General features: G+C 41.7%; 1 protein-coding gene across 27 annotated transcripts in view; it reads right to left on the bottom strand.

Annotated features, from left to right (window-relative positions):
* Positions 1–25200, bottom strand: part of Klc (kinesin light chain) — a 546457-nt gene that overhangs the window by 239587 nt on the left and 281670 nt on the right. For all 27 annotated transcript variants that reach the window (XR_011716955.1, XR_011716963.1, XM_071695826.1 and 24 more), the window contains 3 exons: positions 21463–21576; positions 4999–5113; positions 581–724 (listed from right to left, as the gene is read on the bottom strand). Coding sequence is in view for 25 of the 27 variants with exons in the window: in XM_071695826.1 (XP_071551927.1) it covers positions 581–724; positions 4999–5113; positions 21463–21576 (373 nt within the window). In the remaining 2 variants the exon portion in view is untranslated. The remainder of the gene's footprint in view (positions 1–580; positions 725–4998; positions 5114–21462; positions 21577–25200) is intronic.

The raw sequence follows: 25200 nt of genomic DNA, 5'->3' as shown, positions 1-25200 counted from the left end.
ATTAAACTTTTTAAAATCAAAATCAAAGTTACTGTATTTTGATAAAGTTGCCAGCTCCTTTATGAAATGCTTTATGTAAGATAAATCTGCTTCATATTTTTATGGGTAAAAAATATAACATGCATCTCCTTATTGGTGTATACAGTATAGTATACTGAATCAAAATAAACAAGACATTTATATGAAGAAACAAAAGCATGGCTCTTCAAGGGCAGGCAAATTCAAATAATGATGTTAAATAGCAATATGGGAGGAGCAATATATATATAGTAGTAGTACGTTGGAATATTTAGGCAGGAGCACTTAGTAGTAGCAGTAGCACTTAGCAGGAGCATTAGGTAGTAAAAGTCAGTAGGAACATTAAGTAGGAGCCTTTGCAAACACTGCTCTAGAGTTGTCTTCAGCCAGTGGCCTGTAAATGGTGAGGAACGAAAGGCTAAGAAGCAACACAAGTTCACTAGTTATGGAGACTCTATTGTCATGGCCACCCCCTTGAGGGTTGGAAAAGGCATCACTGATAGATGTTATTTGAGAACTACATTTACACGAGCCACACTTCCTTGCCGATATTTGTATATACCTGGTTTTGACAGAGCAAGGCCAAATTATTGAGTTGTTTCGCAACATCAGGATGGTCACGACCCAACACCTTCTCACGAATTTCCAAAGCACGCTTGCAAAGTGGCTCTGCTTCCTTGTATTTTCCCCGTTTACCATACAAGACCTGAAGGATATATCATCAAAATCAATAAAATAAAAATCTTTTCCCAAATACATAGATTAGATGCATATGGGCAATCACCAATGACAAAAATCTATTTTGAAGAACTGAGCTCCCCCAACTAACCCTGCAATAATGGAGTTCTGGGGCATTTTAAAAATAACTGCAACCCACAGTTCCCTTAATATTTGACTACATGTCTATTCACTTACTCATCTCAACACATTTACAGATCCTTACACAAACACATAATATTTCCAAACACTTTCAAACATAACCTGACTGAATTGCATCTTGCTGAAATGAAACACCACTATCTACACATTCCATGACAATATAACAAGTTATAGCATCTATGCTCAGCTTCATAAATATAAGTCAATGACTAGTGTGGGTGACAGGAAAGACTGAAATTGTGAAATATGCATGAGTATGCGTATATGCACCAGTGAATATGAAGACTGCACAAGGTAAGGATGAAATGAAGCATTTCTGGAAAAATTCTAATGACTTTGAGAATGAGAGAAACAGGGTTGTAATCCATGATATAAATGCAAAAGTGGGATGTGATGAAATTGGTGAGATAGTTGCTAAATGGGGAGTGCCTAAAGTAAATGAGAGTGGAAGTTATCTTGTGGATATTGGTGCTGAGAGGGGTTTATTCCTTGCAAACACCTTTTTTCAGTGCAAGATGATCTACAGATATATTTGAATGAGGAATGATGGAAGAGAGGAGCAAAAGGCTTTGACTGACTATATGAAAGGAGATGAAAGATTGTGAAAGGCTGTGCTAGATGCTAGAGTTGTGAGATGGTTTTTTGAGATGCTGACCATCTCACAGTTCTTGTGGGGATGGGGATCAGGGAGAAGTGGAGATATAGAGTAAGGAAGAATAGAGGTATAAGTGTTGGCAAGCAAAATGAATAAAAAAATGTAAGCAGGAGTATGAAAGGAAAGTAAGTGAAAGCTTAGATGGAAGGGCAGTGAAAGTTAGAATGTGTAAATGAGGTGATTAAAACGTTTAGAGAAACACTATTAAAGGCTGAAGAATTAGTAGTTACATATAAGACTGTGAGGTATAGGACTAAAAAGGGCAATGCAAGGCGGACTGAAGAGATCAGAAATGCTGAGGCAGAGAAGTAAAAGGCATATAGCAGATTGCTCAACAGGAATGTGCCAGTGGAAGTTTAGCGGAGGAGGAGGGAAGAATATAAAGAGTGCAAGCAGAATATTAAGCAGCACATAAAGGTAAGCAAAGAAAGAGTACATGAAGATTTTGGAAGATAGTTAAACAAAAAGTTTTGCGATAGCAAGAAACTATAATGGAAGAACATGAAAAAAGAAAAGAGGTGGATGAAAAAGTGGAAATGTTAAAGTGAGGAGAAAGGATGGGGTTACTGAATCAAAAGGAGGAAAAGAAAGGAAATTGGAAAGAGCATTTTGAGGAACTGATGAATGTGGGAAAAGTGAGGCAGCAGTTGTCACATGCATGGGTATGGAGGATGGAAGGAAGAGGTTACAATAACAAGGGCTTAGAGCATAAAGGAGGTAAGATGGGCAATAATAATGCTGAAGGTAAAAAAGGCACCTGGAGTGAATGGGATTACAGCTGAAATGCTGAAGTATGGAGGAGAAAGTGTGATACAGTGGATGCATCTTATATGCAATTTTGCTGAAGGACTGGATGAAAGCTATTACTATTCCTTTATTCAAAGGAAAAGGTGCTAAGGATGCATGTAGCAATTATTGGGGAATAAGTCTGTTAAGTATACCAAGAAAAGTGTATGCAAGAATGCAGAATAAGTAAAGAGCAAGTGGATCAGATTTTTGTGGCAAAGATGACCATGGAAAAGTATTTAGCAAAAGGTAAGACTTTGTATGCAGCTTTTATGGATCTGGAGAAAACAAATGACAGAGGTGACTGGAATGCTTTATGGGATGTGTTAAGGATAAACGGTGTAGGGGGACAACTGTTGGATGATGTGAAAACCTTCTATAGAGCAAACACATCTGTAAGAGTGATTGGAGAGTTGAGTAAAAGTTTCAGTATACATGTGGCTGTGAGGCAGGACTGTAAGTTGTCACCATGGCTTTTTAATTTGTTTATGGATGGGGTTGTAAAGGAGGTAAATGCAAGAGTCCTGGAAAGAGGGGCAAGTATGAAGTCTGTTGGGGATGAGAGAGCTTGGGAAGTGAGTCAATTGTTGTTCGCTGATGATACAGCGCTGGTGGCTGATTCATGTGAGAAACTGCAGAAGCTGGTGACTGAGTTTGGTAAAGTGTGTGGAAGAAGAAAGTTGAGAGTAAATGTGAATAAGAGCAAGGTTATTAGGTACAGTAGGGGTGAGGGTCAAGTCAATTGGGAGGTGAGTTTGAATGGAGAAAAACTGGAGGAAGTGAAGTGTTTTAGATATCTGGGAGTGGATCTGTCAGCGGATGGAACCATGGAAGCGGAAGTGGATCATAGGGTGGGGGAGGGGGCGAAAATTTTGGGAGCCTTGAAAAATGTGTGGAAGTCGAGAACATTATCTCGGAAAGCAAAAATGGGTATGTTTGAGGGAATAGTGGTTCCAACAATGCTGTATGGTTGCGAGGCGTGGGCTATGGATAGAGATGTGCGCAGGAGGATGGATGTGCTGGAAATGAGATGTTTGAGGACAATGTGTGGTGTGAGGTGGTTTGAGCGAGTAAGTAACGTAAGGGTAAGAGAGATGTGTGGAAATAAAAAGAGCGTGGTTGAGAGAGCAGAAGAGGGTGTTTTGAAATGGTTTGGGCACATGGAGAGAATGAGTGAGGAGAGATTGACCAAGAGGATATATGTGTCGGAGGTGGAGGGAACGAGGAGAAGAGGGAGACCAAATTGGAGGTGGAAAGATGGAGTGAAAAAGATTTTGTGTGATCGGGGCCTGAACATGCAGGAGGGTGAAAGGAGGGCAAGAAATAGAGTGAATTGGAGTCATGTGGTATACAGGGGTTGACGTGCTGTCAGTGGATTGAAGCAAGGCATGTGAAGCGTCTGGGGTAAACCATGGAAAGCTGTGTAGGTATGTATATTTGCGTGTGTGGACGTGTGTATGTACATGTGTATGGGGGGGGGGGGTTGGGCCATTTCTTTCGTCTGTTTCCTTGCGCTACCTCGCAAACGCGGGAGACAGCGACAAAGTATAAAAAAAAAAAAAAATAAAAAAAATATATATATGGATGGAGTGATACGAGAGATGAAAGCAAAACTAGGAAAAGAGGTGCAGAGATGGAATGTGTGGTGAGACAGTGGCTAGTGGCAGGCCTGTTTGCATATGATACTGTGTTACTTGCTGTGAGTGAAGAAGAGTTGCAAAAGGTTATGTGTCTTATGTAGGTAAATGCAAAGTAAAAGAAAAGTACTGGTGTTTGACAGGAAGCACAGTGAAAGTATATATTTTGTAAAACCATATATAGTGAAAGAAGAAAGTGTAGTAAATTGTGCTTTGGATACGGGAGAAAAAAGACTGTTCGAGGTGAGAGTTTAAATATCTAGGAGCTGTCTTGGGGAAGTTTGGTGATATGGAATGAGATAACAGAGAGAGCGGTACAAGGTAGAAGAGTCATTGGATCCCTTAACAGAAGAATGAAGGGTAGAAGTGTAAGTATGGAAGTGAAGAGAGGATTAAAGGTCAGCATAGGCCTCTTAAACCTGATCAATGCAGTTGAAACATGGACATGGCATGAGTCACAGAGGTCAAGAATGCTGGCTATGGAAATGAGCTATAAGAGAAGAGCAAGTGATGCGACTTAGATGGAATGACAAAAGAAATGAAGGGGTGTACAAAAGATGTGGTATGGCTGGGAGAGCAAAGGGAATGAATTGTGGAGTGGTACAGTGGGTGAAATGTAATACTTTAAGTTGGTTTGGGCATGTGGAAAGAATGCAAGATTGGAAGTTTACAAGGAGTGTGCATTACAGTACAATTAAAGGGGTTGGTGTGAGAGGAAGACCATCTGTGACATGGGCTAATAGAATGGAAGAATACTGGAGGGGAGAAATGGTGGAAGAATGCATGGAAGGTATGTAAGGGCAGGGATAAGAGGAGACTATTTTGCCATGGTCATCCCTAGATGGGAGTTCCTGGAGGAAAAGGGCATCAGAGATATTGATAGACAGATAGACTAGCACTTTCATCTCAAATAATTTTTCACATCCAATCATCACAAATCATAACATAACAGGACAAAATCATTTAGCCCTATTCTTCATCAAACAAGTTCAAATATCATGAATGAAAAATGAGCAAACTCACCGCTAAGTTGTTGAGTGTGGCAGCAACTGCTGGATGGTTCTCACCAAGTGTTTTTTCTCGGATTGTAAGCGCATCATTTAGGAGGTTGGCAGCCTCCTTAAACTTATTCTGATCCCTATGAGTAAACAAAGCAGAGACATTGGATAATGAGAAAATACTAATACCTTATCATCAGTCATGATTTCATCAATAACAACAACTGTGCGGTAAGAAACCTTTCCTCCTATATCTCTCTCCTTTATCTAACAGCATCTACCTATCTATCAAACTCACTAGCCCTGTCTTTTGGCAAAATCTCATTGCAAGCAATTTAAAGTAAATGCATAATCTATTAGCTTTAATCAGTTCCCATCTTTAAGAGGTGGCTATGGACCAAACTTTTCAGTTTATGATATACGTCCTTAATCAATGTTAAGTGTGTTAAGGAGAAAATCAAACATCAATGATAAGTAAATGCTTCTTACTATAACTTTACACACAAAGCTGATTCACTATGTGGAACTAAAGCTTCCACTCACACAATCTGATGTTCTGTGCATGCCACCACCTCAATCACTTCTACCATACGACTTACCAAGTGCACTCAAAGAACTTATACCTCCGTAATTCAACAATGTTGTATGGTTGCGAGGCGTGGGCTATGGATAGAGTGGTGCGCAGGAGGATGGATGTGCTGGAAATGAGATGTTTGAGGACAATGTGTGGTGTGAGGTGGTTTGATCGAGTAAGTAACGTAAGGGTAAGAGAGATGTGTGGAAATAAAAAGAGCGTGGTTGAGAGAGCAGAAGAGGGTGTTTTGAAATGGTCTGGGCACATGGAGAGAATGAGTGAGGAAAGATTGACCAAGAGGATATATGTGTCGGAGGTGGAGGGAACGAGAAGAGGGAGACCAAATTGGAGGTGGAAAGATGGAGTGGAAAAGATTTTGTGTGATCGGGGCCTAAGCATGCAGGAGGGTGAAAGGAGGGCAAGGAATAGAGTGAATTGGAGCGATGTGGTATACCGGGGTTGACGTGCTGTCAGTGGATTGAATCAGGGCATGTGAAGCGTCTGGGGTAAACCATGGAAAGCTGTGTAGGTATGTATATTTGCGTGTGTGGACGTATGTATATACATGTGTATGGGGGTGGGTTGGGCCATTTCTTTCGTCTGTTTCCTTGTGCTACCTCGCAAACGCGGGAGAAAAAAAAAAAAAAAAAAAAAAAAAAAAAAAAAAATCAAACTTTCACCTTTGTACCCCTTGCAGTTCTATTACCATAACTCTCTTTTACCAATTACTTAATCAAACCACTTCACACATCAAACATTTCATATCCAACACATCTAACCTCCTCCACACAGCCTTATCTATAGCCCATGCCTTGCATCCATACAATATTAATGGAACTACTAAATCTTCACATACATCCATTTGTGCCCTTCCAGATAACATTCTTTCCACAAATTCTTCAATGCTCACAAAACCTTTGCCCCCTCACCCACCATATGACTCACTTCTACTTATATGGTTCCATTCACAGCCATGCCCACTCCCAGATATCTAAAACACTTCACTTCCTCCAAGTTTTCTCCATTACGACACCCCAACCCCAACTAATCTAATCCATGACCCTGCTGAATCTAATAACCTTGCTTTTATTCACATTTACTCTCAACCTCCTCCTTTCACACACTCTTCCAAACTCAGTCACCAACTCCTGCAATTTCTCACTCGAATTGGCACTAGTGCTGTATCATCAGCAAACAACAAATGACTCACTTCCCAAGCCCTCTCATCCCCTACAGACTGCATACTGCATACTCCATACTTGCCCCTCTTTCAAAGACTCTTGCAACTGCCTCCCTCAACACTTATAAAAAAAAAAAAAATAAAAATAAAAAAAATCAAGCCTCCACATCCTCTCCTTTGCCACACACCAGCCTTCACTGGGAACCACTCTTGTCTTCCTACTCATACACATAACTTACAACCTTGATAAAAACTTCTTAGTGCTTCTACCAGCTTACCTCCCACACCACACCTTGCTTAAGACCTTCCACAAAGTACCTCTATCAACCCTATCATATGCCTTCTTCAGATACATAAATGCTACATACAAATCCATCTGTTTTTCTAAGTATTTCTCACACACATTCTTTAAAGCCAATGCCTGATCCACGCATCTTTTACCACTTATGAAGCCACAGTGCTCCTCCCCAATTTGATGCTCTGTACATACCTTCACCCTCTCAATCAACACCCTCCCATTCAATTTTCCAAGTATACTCAACAAACTTATGCCTCTGTAGTTTAAGCACTCCCCTTTATCCCCTTTGCCTTTATACAATGGCATTACACATGGATTCCCCTAATCCTTAGGCACTTCAACATGATCTATACATACACTAAATATCCTTACTAAGCAAACAACAACAACAACACACACACACCCATTATTTCATTATTCATTACTCTTGTTTGCCGCTTCCCATGTCAGCAAGGTAGCGCCAGGAAACAGACGAAAAATGACCAATCCCCTCATACACTGTTTTCATTATGATAATTATACTAAGTCGCTATTTCCCTGCATCAGAGGTAGCGCCAAGAAACATTCGAAGAATGGCCCTTTTACTCACACCCACACATATATATCAACTGATTATTATGTTTCTCTCTTGTGTCTCCCCTGATGATGTGATTATTACATGAAAGTGCACTTGGGAATTTATCGTGTTTCATTTTCCCCGTGGACTAACAGAAACATATATATATATATATATATATATATATATATATATATATATATATATATATATATATATATATATATATATATATATATTTTTTTTTTTTTTTATACTTTGTCACTGTCTCCCGCGTTTGTGAGGTAGCGCAAGGAAACAGACGAAAGAAATGGCCCCACCCCCCCCCCCCATACACATGTATATACATACGTCCACACACGCAAATATACATACCTACACAGCTTTCCATGGTTACCCCAGACGCTTCACATGCCTTGATTCAATCCACTGACAGCACGTCAACCCCGGTATACCACATTGCTCCAATTCACTCTATTCCTTGCCCTCCTTTCACCCTCCTGCATGTTCAGGCCCCGATCACACAAAATCTTTTTCACTCCATCTTTCCACCTCCAATTTGGTCTCCCTCTTCTCCTTGCTCCCTCCACCTCCGACACATATATCCTCTTGGTCAATCTTTCCTCACTCATCCTCTCCATGTGCCCAAACCACTTCAAAACACCCTCTTCTGCTCTCTCAACCACGCTCTTTTTATTTCCACACATCTCTCTTACCCTTACGTTACTCACTCGATCAAACCACCTCACACCACACATTGTCCTCAAACATCTCATTTCCAGCACATCCATCCTCCTGCGCACAACTCTATCCATAGCCCACGCCTCGCAACCATACAACATTGTTGGAACCACTATTCCTTCAAACATACCCATTTTTGCTTTCCGAGATAATGTTCTCGACTTCCACACATTCTTCAAGGCCCCCAGAATTTTCGCCCCCTCCCCCACCCTATGATCCACTTCCGCTTCCATGGTTCCATCCGCTGCCAGATCCACTCCCAGATATCTAAAACACTTTACTTCCTCCAGTTTTTCTCCATTCAAACTCACCTCCCAATTGACTTGACCCTCAACCCTACTGTACCTAATAACCTTGCTCTTATTCACATTTACTCTTAACTTTCTTCTTCCACACACTTTACCAAACTCAGTCACCAGCTTCTGCAGTTTCTCACATGAATCAGCCACCAGCGCTGTATCATCAGCGAACAACAACTGACTCACTTCCCAAGCTCTCTCATCCCCAACAGACTTCATACTTGCCCCTCTTTCCAAAACTCTTGCATTTACCTCCCTAACAACCCCATCCATAAACAAATTAAACAACCATGGAGACATCACACACCCCTGCCGCAAACCTACATTCACTGAGAACCAATCACTTTCCTCTCTTCCTACACGTACACATGCCTTACATCCTCGATAAAAACTTTTCACTGCTTCTAACAACTTTCCTCCCACACCATATATTCTTAATACCTTCCACAGAGCATCTCTATCAACTCTATCATATGCCTTCTCCAGATCCATAAATGCTACATACAAATCCATTTGCTTTTCTAAGTATTTCTCACATACATTCTTCAAAGCAAACACCTGATCCACACATCCTCTACCACTTCTCAAACCACACTGCTCTTCCCCAATCTGATGCTCTGTACATGCCTTCACCCTCTCAATCAATACCCTCCCATATAATTTACCAGGAATACTCAACAAACTTATACCTCTGTAATTTGAGCACTCACTCTTATCCCCTTTGCCTTTGTACAATGGCACTATGCACGCATTCCGCCAATCCTCAGGCACCTCACCATGAGTCATACATACATTAAATAACCTTACCAACCAGTCAATAATACAGTCACCCCCTTTTTTAATAAATTCCACTGCAATACCATCCATACCTGCTGCCTTGCCGGCTTTCATCTTCTGCAAAGCTTTTACTACCTCTTCTCTGTTTACCAAATCATTTTCCCTAACCCTCTCACTTTGCACACCACCTCGACAAAAACACCCTATATCTGCCACTCTATCATCAAACACATTCAACAAACCTTCAAAATACTCACTCCATCTCCTTCTCACATCACCACTACTTGTTATCACCTCCCCATTTGCGCCCTTAACTGAAGTTCCCATTTGCTCCCTTGTCTTACGCACTTTATTTACCTCCTTCCAGAACATCTCCCCAAAATTTAATGATACTCTCTCACCCCAACTCTCATTTGCCCTCTTTTTCACCTCCTGCACCTTTCTCTTGACCTCCTGTCTCTTTCTTTTATACTTTTTTTTTTTTATTGCCGCTGTCTCCCGCGTTTGCGAGGTAGCGCAAGGAAACAGACGAAAGAAATGGCCCAACCCACCCCCATACACATGCATATACATACGTCCACACATGCAAATATACATACCTACACAGCTTTCCATGGTTACCCCAGACGCTTCACAAGCCCCGATTCAATCCACTGACAGCACGTCAACCCCGGTATACCACATTGCTCCAATTCACTCTATTCCTTGCCCTCCTTTCACCCTCCTGCATGTTCAGGCCCCGATCACACAAAATCTTTTTCACTCCATCTTTCCACCTCCAATTTGGTCTCCCACTTCTCCTCGTTCCCTCCACCTCCGACACATATATCCTCTTGGTCAATCTTTCCTCACTCATTCTCTCCATGTGCCCAAACCATTTCAAAACACCCTCTTCTGCTCTCTCAACCACGCTCTTTTCATTTCCACACATCTCTCTTACCCTTACATTACTTACTCGATCAAACCACCTCACACCACACATTGTCCTCAAACATCTCATTTCCAGCACATCCATCCTCCTGCGCACAACTCTATCCATAGCCCACGCCTCGCAACCATACAACATTGTTGGAACCACTATTCCTTCAAACATACCCATTTTTGCTTTCCGAGATAATGTTCTCGACTTCCACACATTCTTCAAGGCTCCCAGAATTTTCGCCCCCTCCCCCACCCTATGATCCACTTCTGCTTCCATGGTTCCATCCGCTGCCAGATCCACTCCCAGATATCTAAAACACTTTACTTCCTCCAGTTTTTCTCCATTCAAACTCACCTCCCAATTGACTTGACCCTCAACCCTACTGTACCTAATAACCTTGCTCTTATTCACATCTACTCTTAACTTTCTTCTTTCACACACTTTACCAAACTCAGTCACCAGCTTCTGCAGTTTCTCACATGAATCAGCCACCAGCGCTGTATCATCAGCGAACAACAACTGACTCACTTCCCAAGCTCTCTCATCCCCAACAGACTTCATACTTGCCCCTCTTTCCAAAACTCTTGCATTCACCTCCCTAACAACCCCATCCATAAACAAATTAAACAACCATGGAGACATCACACACCCCTGCCGCAAACCTACATTCACTGAGAACCAATCACTTTCCTCTCTTCCTACGCGTACACATGCCTTACATCCTCGATAAAAACTTTTCACTGCTTCTAACAACTTGCCTCCCACACCATATATTCTTAATACCTTCCACAGAGCATCTCTATCAACTCTATCATATGCCTTCTCCAGATCCATAAATGCTACATACAAATCCATTTGCTTTTCTAAGTATTTATCACATACATTCTTCAAAGCAAACACCTGATCCACACATCCTCTACCACTTCTCAAACCACACTGCTCTTCCCCAATCTGATGCTCTGTACATGCCTTCACCCTCTCAATCAATACCCTCCCATATAATTTACCAGGAATACTCAACAAACTTATACCTCTGTAATTTGAGCACTCACTCTTATCCCCTTTGCCTTTGTACAATGGCACTATGCACGCATTCCGCAAATCCTCAGGCACCTCACCGTGAGTCATACATACATTAAATAACCTTACCAACCAGTCAACAATACAGTCACCCCCTTTTTTAATAAATTCCACTGCAATACCATCCAAACTTGCTGCCTTGCCGGCTTTCATCTTCCGCAAAGCTTTTACTACCTCTTCTCTGTTTACCAAATCATTTTCCCTAACCCTCTCACTTTGCACACCACCTCGACCAAAACACCCTATATCTGCCACTCTATCATCAAACACATTCAACAAACCTTCAAAATACTCACTCCATCTCCTTCTCACATCACCACTACTTGTTATCACCTCTCCACTAGCCCCCTTCACTGAAGTTCACATTTGCTCCCTTGTCTTACGCACTTTATTTACCTCCTTCCAGAACATCTTTTTATTCTCCCTAAAATTTAATGATACTCTCTCACCCCAACTCTCATTTGCCCTTTTTTTCACCTCTTGCACCTTTCTCTTGACCTCCTGCCTCTTTCTTTTATACGTCTCCCACTCAACTGCATTTTTTCCCTACAAAAATCGTCTAAATGCCTCTCTCTTCTCTTTCACTAATACTCTTACTTCTTCGTCCCACCACTCACTACCCTTTCTAATCAACCCACCTCCCACTCTTCTCATGCCACAAGCATCTTTTGCGCAATCCATCACTGATTCCCTAAATACATCCCATTCCTCCCCCACTCCCCTTACTTCCATTGTTCTCACCTTTTTCCATTCTGTACTCAGTCTCTCCTGGTACTTCCTCACACAAGTCTCCTTCCCAAGCTCACTTACTCTCACCACCCTCTTCACCCCAACATTCACTCTTTTTTTCTGAAAACCCATACAAATCTTCACCTTAGCCTCCACAAGATAATGATCAGACATCCCTCCAGTTGCACCTCTCAGCACATTAACATCAAAAAGTCTCTCTTTCGCGCGCCTGTCAATTAACACGTAATCCAATAACGCTCTCTGGCCATCTCTCCTACTTACATAAGTATACTTATGTATATCTCGCTTTTTAAACCAGGTATTCCCAATCATCAGTCCTTTTTCAGCACATAAATCTACAAGCTCTTCACCATTTCCATTTACAACACTGAACACCCCATGTATACCAATTATTCCCTCAACTGCCACATTACTCACCTTTGCATTCAAATCACCCATCACTATAACCCGGTCTCGTGGATCAAAACCACTAACACACTCATTCAGCTGCTCCCAAAACACTTGCCTCTCATGATCTTTCTTCTCATGCCCAGGTGCATATGCACCAATAATCACCCATCTCTCTCCATCAACTTTCAGTTTTACCCATATTAATCGAGAATTTACTTTCTTACATTCTATCACGTACTCCCACAACTCCTGTTTCAGGAGTACTGCTACTCCTTCCCTTGCTCTTGTCCTCTCACTAACCCCTGACTTTACTTACTTTATACATCTCCCATATATATATGCTCTCTCAACCACACTCTTTTTATTACCACACATCTCTCTTACCCTTTCATTACTTACTTAATCAAACCACCTCACACCACATATTGTCCTTAAACATCTCATTTCCAGCACATCCACCCTCCTCTGCACAACACTATCTATAGCCCACGCCTCACAATCATATAACATTGTTGGAACTACTATTCCTTCAAACATACCCATTTTTGTGGGTATATATGTATGTGCTGTCAGTGGACTGAACCAGGGCATGTGAAGTGTGTGGGTTAAACCATGGAAAGGTCTTTGGGGCCTGGATGTGGATAGGTAGCTGTGATTTTGGTGTGCTACGCATGACAGATAGAGACCGAGTGTGAACGAATGTGGTCTTTTTTGTCTGTTTTCCCGGCACTACCTCTCTGAAGCGGTGGGTAGTGATGCTATTTCGTGTGTGGTGGTGTCGTGACAGGAATGGATGAAGGCAAGCAGGTATATGTACATGTGTATATATGTATTTATACGTATATGTGCTTTATAGGCATTTATGTCTCTAGCTGTTATGTATAATGCGCTCAAACCACAGCACCCTTTCCACATCCAGGCCCCACAGAACTTTCCATGGTTTATCCCAGACGCTTCACACACCCTGGTTCAATCCACTGATAGCACGTCGACCCCAGTATACTACAACGTTCCAATTCACTCTATTCCTTGCATGCCTTTCACCCTCCTGCAAGTTCAGGCCCCGATCACTCAAAATCTTTTTCACTCCATCTTTCCACCTAGAATTTGGTCTCCCACTTCTCCTTGTTCCCTCCACCTCTGACACGTATATCCTCATGGTCAGTCTTTCCTCACTCATTCTCTCCATGTGATGGTCAGTCTTTCCTCACTCATTCTCTCCATGTGACTGAACCATTTCAAAACACCCTCTTCTCCTCTCTCAACCACACTCTTTTCATTACCACACATCTCTCTTACCCTTACATTACTTACTCGATCAAACCACCTCACACCACATATTGTCCTCAAACATCTCATTTCCAGCACAACTCTATCTATAGCCCATGCCTTGCAACCATATAACATTGTTGGAACCACCATTCCTTCAAACATACCCATTTTTGCTTTCTGAGATAATATTCTCAACTTCCACACATTCTTCAACACTCCCAGAACTTTTGCCCCCTCCCCCACCCTATGATTCACTTCCACTTCCATGGTTCCATCTGCTGCCAAATCCACTCCCAGATATCTAAAACACTTCACTTCCTCTAGTTTATCTCCATTCAAACCTACCTCCCATTTGACTTGTCCCTCAACCATACTGTACCTAATAATTACCTTGCTCTTATTTACATTTACTCTCAGCTTTCTTCTTTCACACACTTTACCAAACTCAGTCACCACCTTCTGCAGTTTCTCTTATGAATCAGCCACCAGAGCTGTATCATCAGCAAACAACAACTGACTCACTTCCCAAGCTCTCTCATTCACAACAGACTGCATACTTGCCCCTCTTTCCAAAACTCTTGCATTCACCTCCCTAACAACCCCATCCATAAACAAATTAAACAACCATGGAGACATCACACACCCCTGCCGCAAACCAACATTCACTGAGAACCAGTCACTTTCCTCTCTTCCTACACATACACATGCCTTACATCCTCAAAAAAACTTTTCACTGCTAACAACTTGCCCCCACACCATATGCTCTTAATACCTACCACAGAGCATCTCTATCAACTCTATCATATGCTTTCTCCAGATCCATAAATGCTACATACAAATCCACTTGCTTTTTTGAGTATTTCTTGCATACATTCTTCAAAGCAAACACCTGATCCACACATCCTCTACCACTTCTCAAACCACACTGCTCTTCCCCAATCTGATGCTCTGCACATGCCTTCACCCTCTCAATCAATACCCTTCTTTATAATTTCCCAGGAATACTCAACAAACTTATACCTCTGTACTTTGAGCTCTCACTTTTATCCCCTTTGCCTTTGTACAATGGCACTATGCAAGCATTCCTCCAATCATCAGGCACCTCACCATGAGTCATAAATACATTAAATAACCTTACCAACCAGTCAACAATACAGTCACCCCCTTTTTTAATAAATTCCACTGCAATACCATCCAAACCCGCTTCCTTGCCGGCTTTCATCTTCCACAAAGCTTTTACACTTCACTTCCTCTAGTTTATCTCCATTCAAACCTACCTCCCATTTGACTTGTCCCTCAACCCTACCGAACCTAATAACCTTGCTCTTATTCACATTTACTCTCAGCTTTCTACTTTCATATACTTTACCAAACTTGTCCCTCAACCCTACTGAACCTAATAACCTTGCTCTTATTCACATTTACTCTCAGCTTTCTTCTTTCCCACACTTTACCAAACTCAGTCAGACTGAATGTGAACGAATGTGGCCTTTGTTGTCTTTTCCTAGCACAACTTTGCACACACGTGGGGGGAAGGGGGTTCCATTTCATTTGTGGTGGGGTGGTGGCAGGAATGGATGAAGGCAGCATGTATGAATATGTACATGTGTATTTATCTATATATTTTATTTATTTATTTTGCTTTGTCGCTGTCTCCCGCGTTAGCGAGGTAGCACAAGGAAACAGACGAAAGAATGGCCCAACCCACCCACATACACATGTTTATACATACATGTCCACACATGCAAATATACATACCTATACATCTCAACATATACATATTTATACACACACAGATATATACATATGTACACATGTACATAATTCATACTGTCTGCCTTTATTCATTCCCATCGCCACCATGCCACACATGAAATAACAATCCCCTTCCCCTCATGTGTGCGAGGTAGTGCTAGGAAAAGACAACAAAGGCCACATTCGTTCACACTCAGTCTCTAGTTGTCATGTAATAATGCACCGAAACCACAGCTCTCTTTCCACATCCAGGCCCCACAGACCTTTCCATGGTTTACCCCAAATGCTTCACATGCCCTGGTTCAATCCATTGACAGTACGTCTACCCTGGTATACCACATCGTTCCAATTCACTCTATTCCTTGCACGCCTTTCACCCTCCTGCTTGTTCAGGCCCTGATCACTCAAAATCTTTTTCACTCTAACTTTCCACCTCTAATTTGGTCTCCCACTTCTCCTCGTTCCCTCCACCTCTGACATATATATCCTCTTGGTCAATCTTTCCTCACTCATTCTCTCCATGTGACCAAACCATTTCAAAACACCCTCTTCTGCTCTCTCTACCACACTCTTTTTATTACCACACATCTCTCTTACCCAATTATCACTTACTCGATCAAACCACCTCACACCACATATTGTCCACACACCTTTCATCCTCCTGCATGTTCAGGCCCCGATCACTCAAAAGCTTTTTCACTCCATCTTTCCACCTCCAATTGGGTCTCCCACTTCTCCTCGTTCCCTCCACCTCCGACACATATATCCTCTTGGTCAATCTTTCCTCACTCATTCTCTCCATGGGACCAAACCATTTCAAAACACCCTCTTCAGCTCTCTCAACCACACTCTTTTTATCACCATATATCTCTCTTACCCTATTATTACTTACTCGATCAAACCACCACACACCACATATTGTCCTCAAACATCTCATTTCTAGCATATCCACCCTCCTCCGCACAACTTTATCCATAGCCCACGCCTCGCTACAATACAACATTGTTGGAACCACCATTCCTTCAAACATACCCATTTTTGCTTTCCGAGATAATGTTCTCGACTTCCACACATTCTTCAATGCTCCCAGAATTTTCGCCCCCTCCCCCACTCTATGATTCCCTTCCACTTCTATGGTTCCATCTGCTGCCAAATCCACTCCCAGATATCTAAAACACTTCACTTCCTCCAGTTTTTCTCCATTTAAACTTACCTCCCAATTGACTTAACCCTCAACCCTACTGTACCTAATAACCTTGCTCTTATTTACATTAACTCTCAGCTTTCTTCTTTCACACACTTTACCAAACTCAGTCACCAACTTCTGCAGTTTCTCACATGAATCAGCCACCAGCGCTATATCATCAGCAAACAACAACTGACTCACTTCCCAAGCTCTCTCATCCACAACAGACTGCATACTTGCCCCTCTTTCCAAAACTCTTGCATTCACCTCCCTAACAACCCCCTCCATAAACATATTAAACAATCATGGAGACATCACACACCCCTGCCGCAAACCTACATTCACTTAGAACCAATCACTTTCCTCTCTTCCTACACGTACACATGCCTTACATCCTCAATAAAAACTTTTCACTGCTTCTAACAACTTGCCTCCCACACCATATATTCTTCATACCTTCCACAGAGCATCTCTATCAACTCTTATCATATGTCTTCTCCAGATCCATAAATGCTTTTCTAAGTATTTCTCACATACATTCTTCAAAGCAAACACCTGATCCACACATCCTCTACCAATTCTCAAACCACACTGCTCTTTCCCAATCTGATGCTCTGTACATGCCTTCACCCTCTCAATCAATACCCTCCCATATTATTTACCAGGAATACTCAACTTTTTTTTTTTTTTATTTTTATTATACTTTGTCGCTGTCTCCCGCGTTTGCGAGGTAGCGCAAGGAAACAGACGAAAGAAATGGCCCAACCCCCCCCCATACACATGTATATACATACGTCCACACACGCAAATATACATACCTACACAGCTTTCCATGGTTTACCCCAGACGCTTCACATGCCCTGCTTCAATCCACTGACAGCACGTCAACCCCGGTATACCACATCGCTCCAATTCACTCTATTCCTTGCCCTCCTTTCACCCTCCTGCATGTTCAGGCCCCGATCACACAAAATCTTTTTCACTCCATCTTTCCACCTCCAATTTGGTCTCCCTCTTCTCCTTATTCCCTCCACCTCCGACACATATATCCTCTTGGTCAATCTTTCCTCACTCATCCTCTCCATGTGCCCAAACCACTTCAAAACACCCTCTTCTGCTCTCTCAACCACGCTCTTTTTATTTCCACACATCTCTCTTACCCTTACGTTACTCACTCGATCAAACCACCTCACACCACACACTGTCCTCAAACATCTCATTTCCAGCACATTCATCCTCCTGCGCACAACTCTATCCATAGCCCACGCCTCGCAACCATACAACATTGTTGGAACCACCATTCCTTCAAACATACCCATTTTTGCTTTCCGAGATAATGTTCTCGACTTCCACACATTCTTCAAGGCCCCCAGGATTTTCGCCCCCTCCCCCACCCTATGATCCACTTCCGCTTCCATGGTTCCATCCGCTGACAGATCCACTCCCAGATATCTAAAACACTTCACTTCCTCCAGTTTTTCTCCATTCAAACTCACCTCCCAATTGACTTGACCCTCAACCCTACTGTACCTAACAACCTTGCTCTTATTCACATTTACTCTTAACTTTCTTCTTCCACACACTTTTCCAAACTCAGTCACCAGCTTCTGCAGTTTCTCACATGAATCAGCCACCAGCGCTGTATCATCAGCGAACAACAACTGACTCACTTCCCAAGCTCTCTCATCCCCAACAGACTTCATACTTGCCCCTCTTTCCAAAACTCTTGCATTTACCTCCCTGACAACCCCATCCATAAACAAATTAAACAACCATGGAGACATCACACACCCCTGCCGCAAACCTACATTCACTGAGAACCAATCACTTTCCTCTCTTCCTACACGTACACATGCCTTACATCCTCGATAAAAACTTTTCACTGCTTCTAACAACTTGCCTCCCACACCATATATTCTTAATACCTTCCACAGAGCATCTCTATCAACTCTATCATATGCCTTCTCCAGATCCATAAATGCTACATACAAATCCATTTGCTTTTCTAAGTATTTCTCACATACATTCTTCAAAGCAAACACCTGATCCACACATCCTCTACCACTTCTGAAACCACACTGCTCTTCCCCAATCTGATGCTCTGTACATGCCTTCACCCTCTCAATCAATACCCTCCCATATAATTTACCAGGAATACTCAACAAACTTATACCTCTGTAATTTGAGCACTCACTCTTATCCCCTTTGCCTTTGTACAATGGCACTATGCACGCATTCCGCCAATCCTCAGGCACCTCACCATGAGTCATACATACATTAAATAACCTTACCAACCAGTCAACAATACAGTCACCCCCTTTTTTAATAAATTCCACTGCAATACCATCCAAACCCGCTGCCTTGCCGGCTTTCATCTCCAGCAAAGCTTTCACTACCTCTTCTCTGTTTACCAAATCATTTTCCCTAACCCTCTCACTTTGCACACCACCTCGACCAAAACACCCTATATCTGCCACTCTATCATCAAACACATTCAACAAACCTTCAAAATACTCACTCCATCTCCTTCTCACATCACCACTACTTGTTATCACCTCCCCACTTGCGCCCTTCACCGAAGTTCCCATTTGCTCCCTTGTCTTACGCACTTTATTTACCTCCTTCCAGAACATCTTTTTATTCTCCCTAAAATTTAATGATACTTTCTCACCCCAACTCTCATTTGCCCTTTTTTTCACCTCTTGCACCTTTCTCTTGACCTCCTGTCTCTTTCTTTTATACATCTCCCACTCAATTGCATTTTTTCCCTGCAAAAATCGTCCAAATGCCTCTCTCTTCTCTTTCACTAATACTCTTACTTCTTCATCCCACCACTCACTACCCTTTCTAATCAACCCACCTCCCACTCTTCTCATGCCACAAGCATCTTTTGCGCAATCCATCACTGATTCCCTAAATACATCCCATTCCTCCCCCACTCCCCTTACTTCCATTGTTCTCACCATTTCCATTCCAACAAACTTATACCTCTGTAATTTGAGCACTCACTCTTATCCCCTTTGCCTTTGTACAAAGGCACAATGCAAGCGTTCCTCCATTCCTCAGGCACCTCACAATGAGTCATTTTTTTTTTTTTTTTATACCTCGTCGCTGTCTCCCGCGGTTGCGAGGTAGCGCAAGGAAACAGACGAAAGAAATGGCCCAACCCCCCCCATACACATGTACATACACACGTCCACACACGCAAATATACATACCTACACAGCTTTCCATGGTTCACCCCGGACGCTTCACATGCCTTGATTCAATCCACTGACAGCACGTCAACCCCTGTATACCACATCGCTCCAATTCACTCTATTCCTTGCCCTCCTTTCACCCTCCCTGAGTCATACATACATTAAATAACCTTACCAACCAGTCAACAATACAGTCACCCCCTTTTTTAATAAATTCCACTGCAATACCATCCATACCCGCTGCCTTGCCGGCTTTCATCTTCCGCAAAGCTTTTACTACCTCTTCTTTGTTTACCAAATCATTTTCCCTAACCCTCTCACTTTGCACACCACCTCGACCAAAACACCCTATATCTGCCACTCTATCATCAAACACATTCAACAAACCTTCAAAATACTCACGTCATCTCCTCACATCACCACTTCTTGTTATCACCTCTCCATTAGCCCTCTTCACTTTATTTACCTCCTTCTAAAACCTCTTTTTATTCTCCCTAAAATTTAACAATACTCTCTCACCCCAACTCTCATTTCTTTTTCACCTCTTGCACCTTTCTCTTGACCTCCTGCCTCTTTCTTTTATACATCTCCCACTCATTTGCATTATTTCCCTGCAAATATCGTCCAAATGCCTCTCTCTTCTCTTTCACTAATAATCTTCCTTCTTCATCCCACCACTTACTACCCTTTCTAATCTGCCCACCTCCCACGCTTCTCATGCCACAAGCATCTTTTGCGCAAGCCATCACTGCTTCCCTAAATACATCCCATTCCTCCCCCACTTCCCTTACGTCCTTTGTTTACACCTTTTTCCATTCTGTATCCAGTCTCTCCTGGTACTTCCTCACACAAGTCTCCTTCCCAAGCTCACTTACATGTGTATATATGTATATGTCTATCGTCCAAATGCCTCTCTCTTCTCTTTCACTAATAATCTTCCTTCTTCATCCCACCACTTACTACCCTTTCTAATCTGCCCACCTCCCACACTTCTCATGCCACAAGCATCTTTTGCGCAAGCCATCACTGCTTCCCTAAATACATCCCATTCCTCCCCCACTTCCCTTACGTCCTTTGTTCACACCTTTTTCCATTCTGTATCCAGTCTCTCCTGGTACTTCCTCACACAAGTCTCCTTCCCAAGCTCACTTACATGTGTATATATGTATATGTCTATGTATATGTATGTATATATGTTGAAATGTATCAGTATGTATACGTGCAAGTATGGGCATTTATGTATATACATGTGTATGTGGGTGGGTTGGGCTATTCTTTCATCTGTTTTACTTGCGCTACCTCGCCGACACGGGAGACAGCGACAAAGTATAATAAAGAACATATGAATAAAAAAAAAAATACAAGGAAACTGGTAACCTCATTCTTTATATCATTATTAATTCTTCAACCTGTAATACTGTAGCTGGCATTATGTTTTTGGAAAGATGAAAAATGAAACAAATAACTATCAAAAGAACAAAGTGGGGTAAAGCAATGTTTCAACCTCACCTATAAACAAGAGCCAGGATATTGAGCATGGTAGCAACATCTGGATGGTCATGACCGGAAGTTTTTTCTAAATCCTCCAGAGCCTGTTTACAAAGAGGGACAGCAACCTCATACCTGAAAATACACAGAAAAAATATATATTTTTACATTTCAAATTGTACAATTATTTACAGAATATCAATGAAAAATCTAATTTGGGAGTAATAGCCCTATGGTTTCCCATTGGAATATTCTACGTCACAAAATACAATTGGATTACACGTTAACTGATAGGCACATGAAAGAGAGACTTTTGGATGTTAATGTGCTGAGAGGAGCAACTGGAGGGATGTCTGATCATGATCTTGTGGAGGTGAAGATTTGTAGAGGTTTTCAGAAAAGAAGAGAGAATGTTAGGGTGAAGAGAGTGGTGAGAGTCAGAGAGCTTGGGAAGGAGACTTGTGTGAGGAAGTAGAGGAGAGATTGAGTGCAGAATGGAAAAAGGTGAAAGCAAAGGATGTAAGGGGAGTGGGGGAAGAATGGGATGTATTTAGTGAAGTAGTGATGGCTTGCGCAAAAGACGTTTGTGGCATGAGGAGCGTGGGAAGTACAGATTAGAAAGGGTAGTGAGTGGTGGGATGAAGAAGTAAGATTATTAGTGAAAGAGAAGAGAGACGCATTTGGATGAGTTTTGCTGGGAAATAGTGCAAATGACTGGGAGATGTATAAAAGAAATAGGCAGGAGGTCAAGAGAAAGATGCAAGAGGTGAAAAAGAGGGCAAATGAGAGTTAGGGTGAGAGAGTATCATTAAATTTTAGGGAGAATAAAAAGATGTTTTGGAAGGAAGTAAATAAAGTGCGTAAGAAAAGAGAACAAATGGGTACATCAGTGAAGGGGGATAATGGGGAGGTGATAACAAGTAGTGGTGATGTGAGAAGATGGAGTGAGTATTTTGAAGGTTTATTGAATGTGTTAGATGATAAGAGAGGCAGATATAGGGTGTTTTGGTCGAGATGGTGTGCTAAGTGAGAGGGTTAGGGAGAATGATTTGGTAAACAGAGAAGAGGTAGTGAAAGCTTTGCAGAAGATGAAAGTTGGCAAGGCAGCAGGTATGGATGGCACTGCAGTGGAATATATTAAAAATGGAGGTGACTATGTTGTTGACTGGTTGGTGAGGTTATTCAATGTATGTACGACTCATGGTGAGGTGCCTGAGGATTGGCAGAATGCATGCATAGTGCCATTGTACAAAGGCAAAGGTGAGTGTTCAAATTACAGAGGTATAAGTTTGTTGAGTATTCCTGGGAAATTATATGGGAGGGTATTGAAGGCATGTACAGGGTGAAGGCATGTACAGAGCATCAGATTGGGGAAGAAGAACAGGAGAAGAATTGAATGCACTGTTCAGTCATGTTAAAAATTATGATCATTGTATTGACTGGAGTTGTGCTAATTCAGTTCTAAATTGTAACTCCTTGACCAAGGGAAATATTGATGAATCTTCTCTTATCAAATACAAAAAGAAGTGTAGCATGAATATCAGTGAAGGTCTATCCAAACTTGATAGCAATGTTGTATGCAAAAGAATTCAATATTTCCCTGTCTTGTTCACATAATAAAATCTTATGACAGGCACAGTGCTAAACCCGAACACCACAAATCAGAAACACTTGTGTACCAATGACATCTTAGCTCCACCTCTTCTTTGTACATAAACTAACTGTTCTAAGTCTTCTATCTTGTTGCATCTCCCTTGACGATGTGATTATTACTAAGGAGTATTTCATTCTCTCTTGGTTATCAAAAAGTACTAGATCACACACACCACACTGCCCTACTGCAATTTAGATACCACAAGGCTCTTCCAGTACTTTTCTACAAGCTTGCCTGGTCTTTCCTACTTCACTACTGCTCACCCCATACTGTTAATCAAGGCCCACAAACTGAAGTTTTGAGTGGAATTCCTTAACAGATGTCTCAATGAACAAATACAAGTGTTTCCCAGATCCATCCTGCTGTAACAGCTGGTGTTGAAGTCTGGTCAGCCATTTGATGACTTTCAAGGCATCATTTTAAAGAAACATTGAACAAACAAAGATTGAGATGGAGGAGGCCTTTCACGATTCAAAAGAGAAGAAATACACCTTTCAAATGGTGCTATACCTACAAAGTGGAAGAACTATAAACTGGACTATTGCTAAGACATGTTAAGAAGTGAACAGAACAGTCTTCAAAGCAAACTGAACTGGAAGATAGCCCACCTTAAAGTGACTGGACTAAGGGCACAAACCCTTCATTTGTGATGATCCTTTCTAATAATCAACTTGGCAAGGATTCTTTGTGTGCCCCTTGTTATAGTACATATTTTGTCTTCTCAAACTATGAAGTTAAGTGTTGATATTTTAAGATCTTCTGTAATTTGTAAAATTAGAGTGAATCATCCAATAATGAAGTGAATATCTGTAAAGGTGTAGTGTATGCCAGTTTGTTAAAACCAGACGCTCCAAACTGTCCAAAAAGATTCATTAGTGCTTTGAACAATTTTATGAAAGACAGTGAACTACACATAACTAAAGCATATAAAGCTAACAAAGTTGTGATTACGATGGACATAGGTGATTATGTCAAAAATGAATGATCTTTTACATGATGATACAACATACTTTACACTCAGAGGAAATCCCCTAGATGCAGTTAATTTTCATATTAATATACAACTTAAGCTATTGAAAGGAAATGATACTTTCATCAAAATATTTTCATCATTGTTCCCCTCAGTACCATATGTGTATGGACTTACTAAAACACATAAGCCAAACAATTCAGCAAGACCCATTGTGAGTTCAGTGGGCTTAATCACATGCAAGTCATCAAAATGTTTAGTTTATCAAGCTCACTAAATGATAGTCATTATTTCTTTTTAATTATACTTGGTATATACAAGGTAGCGAAAGGAAACTGACGAAAGAATGGCCCAACCCACCCATGTACACATACATAAATGCCCACACACACACATATACATTTCAATGTATACATACATATACATACACAGACATATACATATATACACATGAACAAATTCATACTTCGTGCCTTTATCCATTCCTGTTGCCACCCACCACACATGAAACAGCACCCCCCTCCCGCACAGGCGTGCGAGGTAGCCCTAAGAAAAGACAACAAAGGCCACATTCATTAACACTCAGTCTATAGCTGTCATGTGTAATCCACCAAAACCACAGCTCCCTTCCAACATCTAGGCCCTACAAAACTTTCCATAGTTTACCCTAGACACTTCACATGCCCTGGTTCAATCCACTGACAGCAAGTTCACCCCAGTATACCACATCGCTCCCATTCACTCTATTCTTTGCATGCCTTTCACCCTTCTGTAAGTTCAAGTCCCAATCACTAAAAATCTTTTTCACTCCATCCTTCCACCTCCAATTTGGTCTCCCACTTCTTGTTCCCTCCACCTCTGACACATATATCCTCTTGGTCAATTTTTCATCACTCATTCTCTCCATATGATCAAACCATTTCACTACACCCTCTTCTGCACTCTCAACTACACTCTTTCTTTTGCCACACATCTCTCTTACCTTTTCATAACTTACTCAATTAAACCACCTCACACCACATATTATCCTCAAACATTTCATTTCCAACACATCCACCCTCCTCCGCACAACCTTTTGTATAGCCCATGCCTTGCAACCATATAACGTTGTTGGAATCACTATTCCTTCAAACAT

This window comes from Panulirus ornatus, chromosome 4 (assembly GCF_036320965.1).
Source record: "Panulirus ornatus isolate Po-2019 chromosome 4, ASM3632096v1, whole genome shotgun sequence".
In the NCBI taxonomy this organism is placed as follows: Eukaryota; Metazoa; Arthropoda; class Malacostraca; order Decapoda; family Palinuridae; genus Panulirus; species Panulirus ornatus.
The sequence above is the reverse complement of the archived record's forward strand: the minus strand, read 5'-3'. Positions and strand labels throughout refer to the sequence as shown.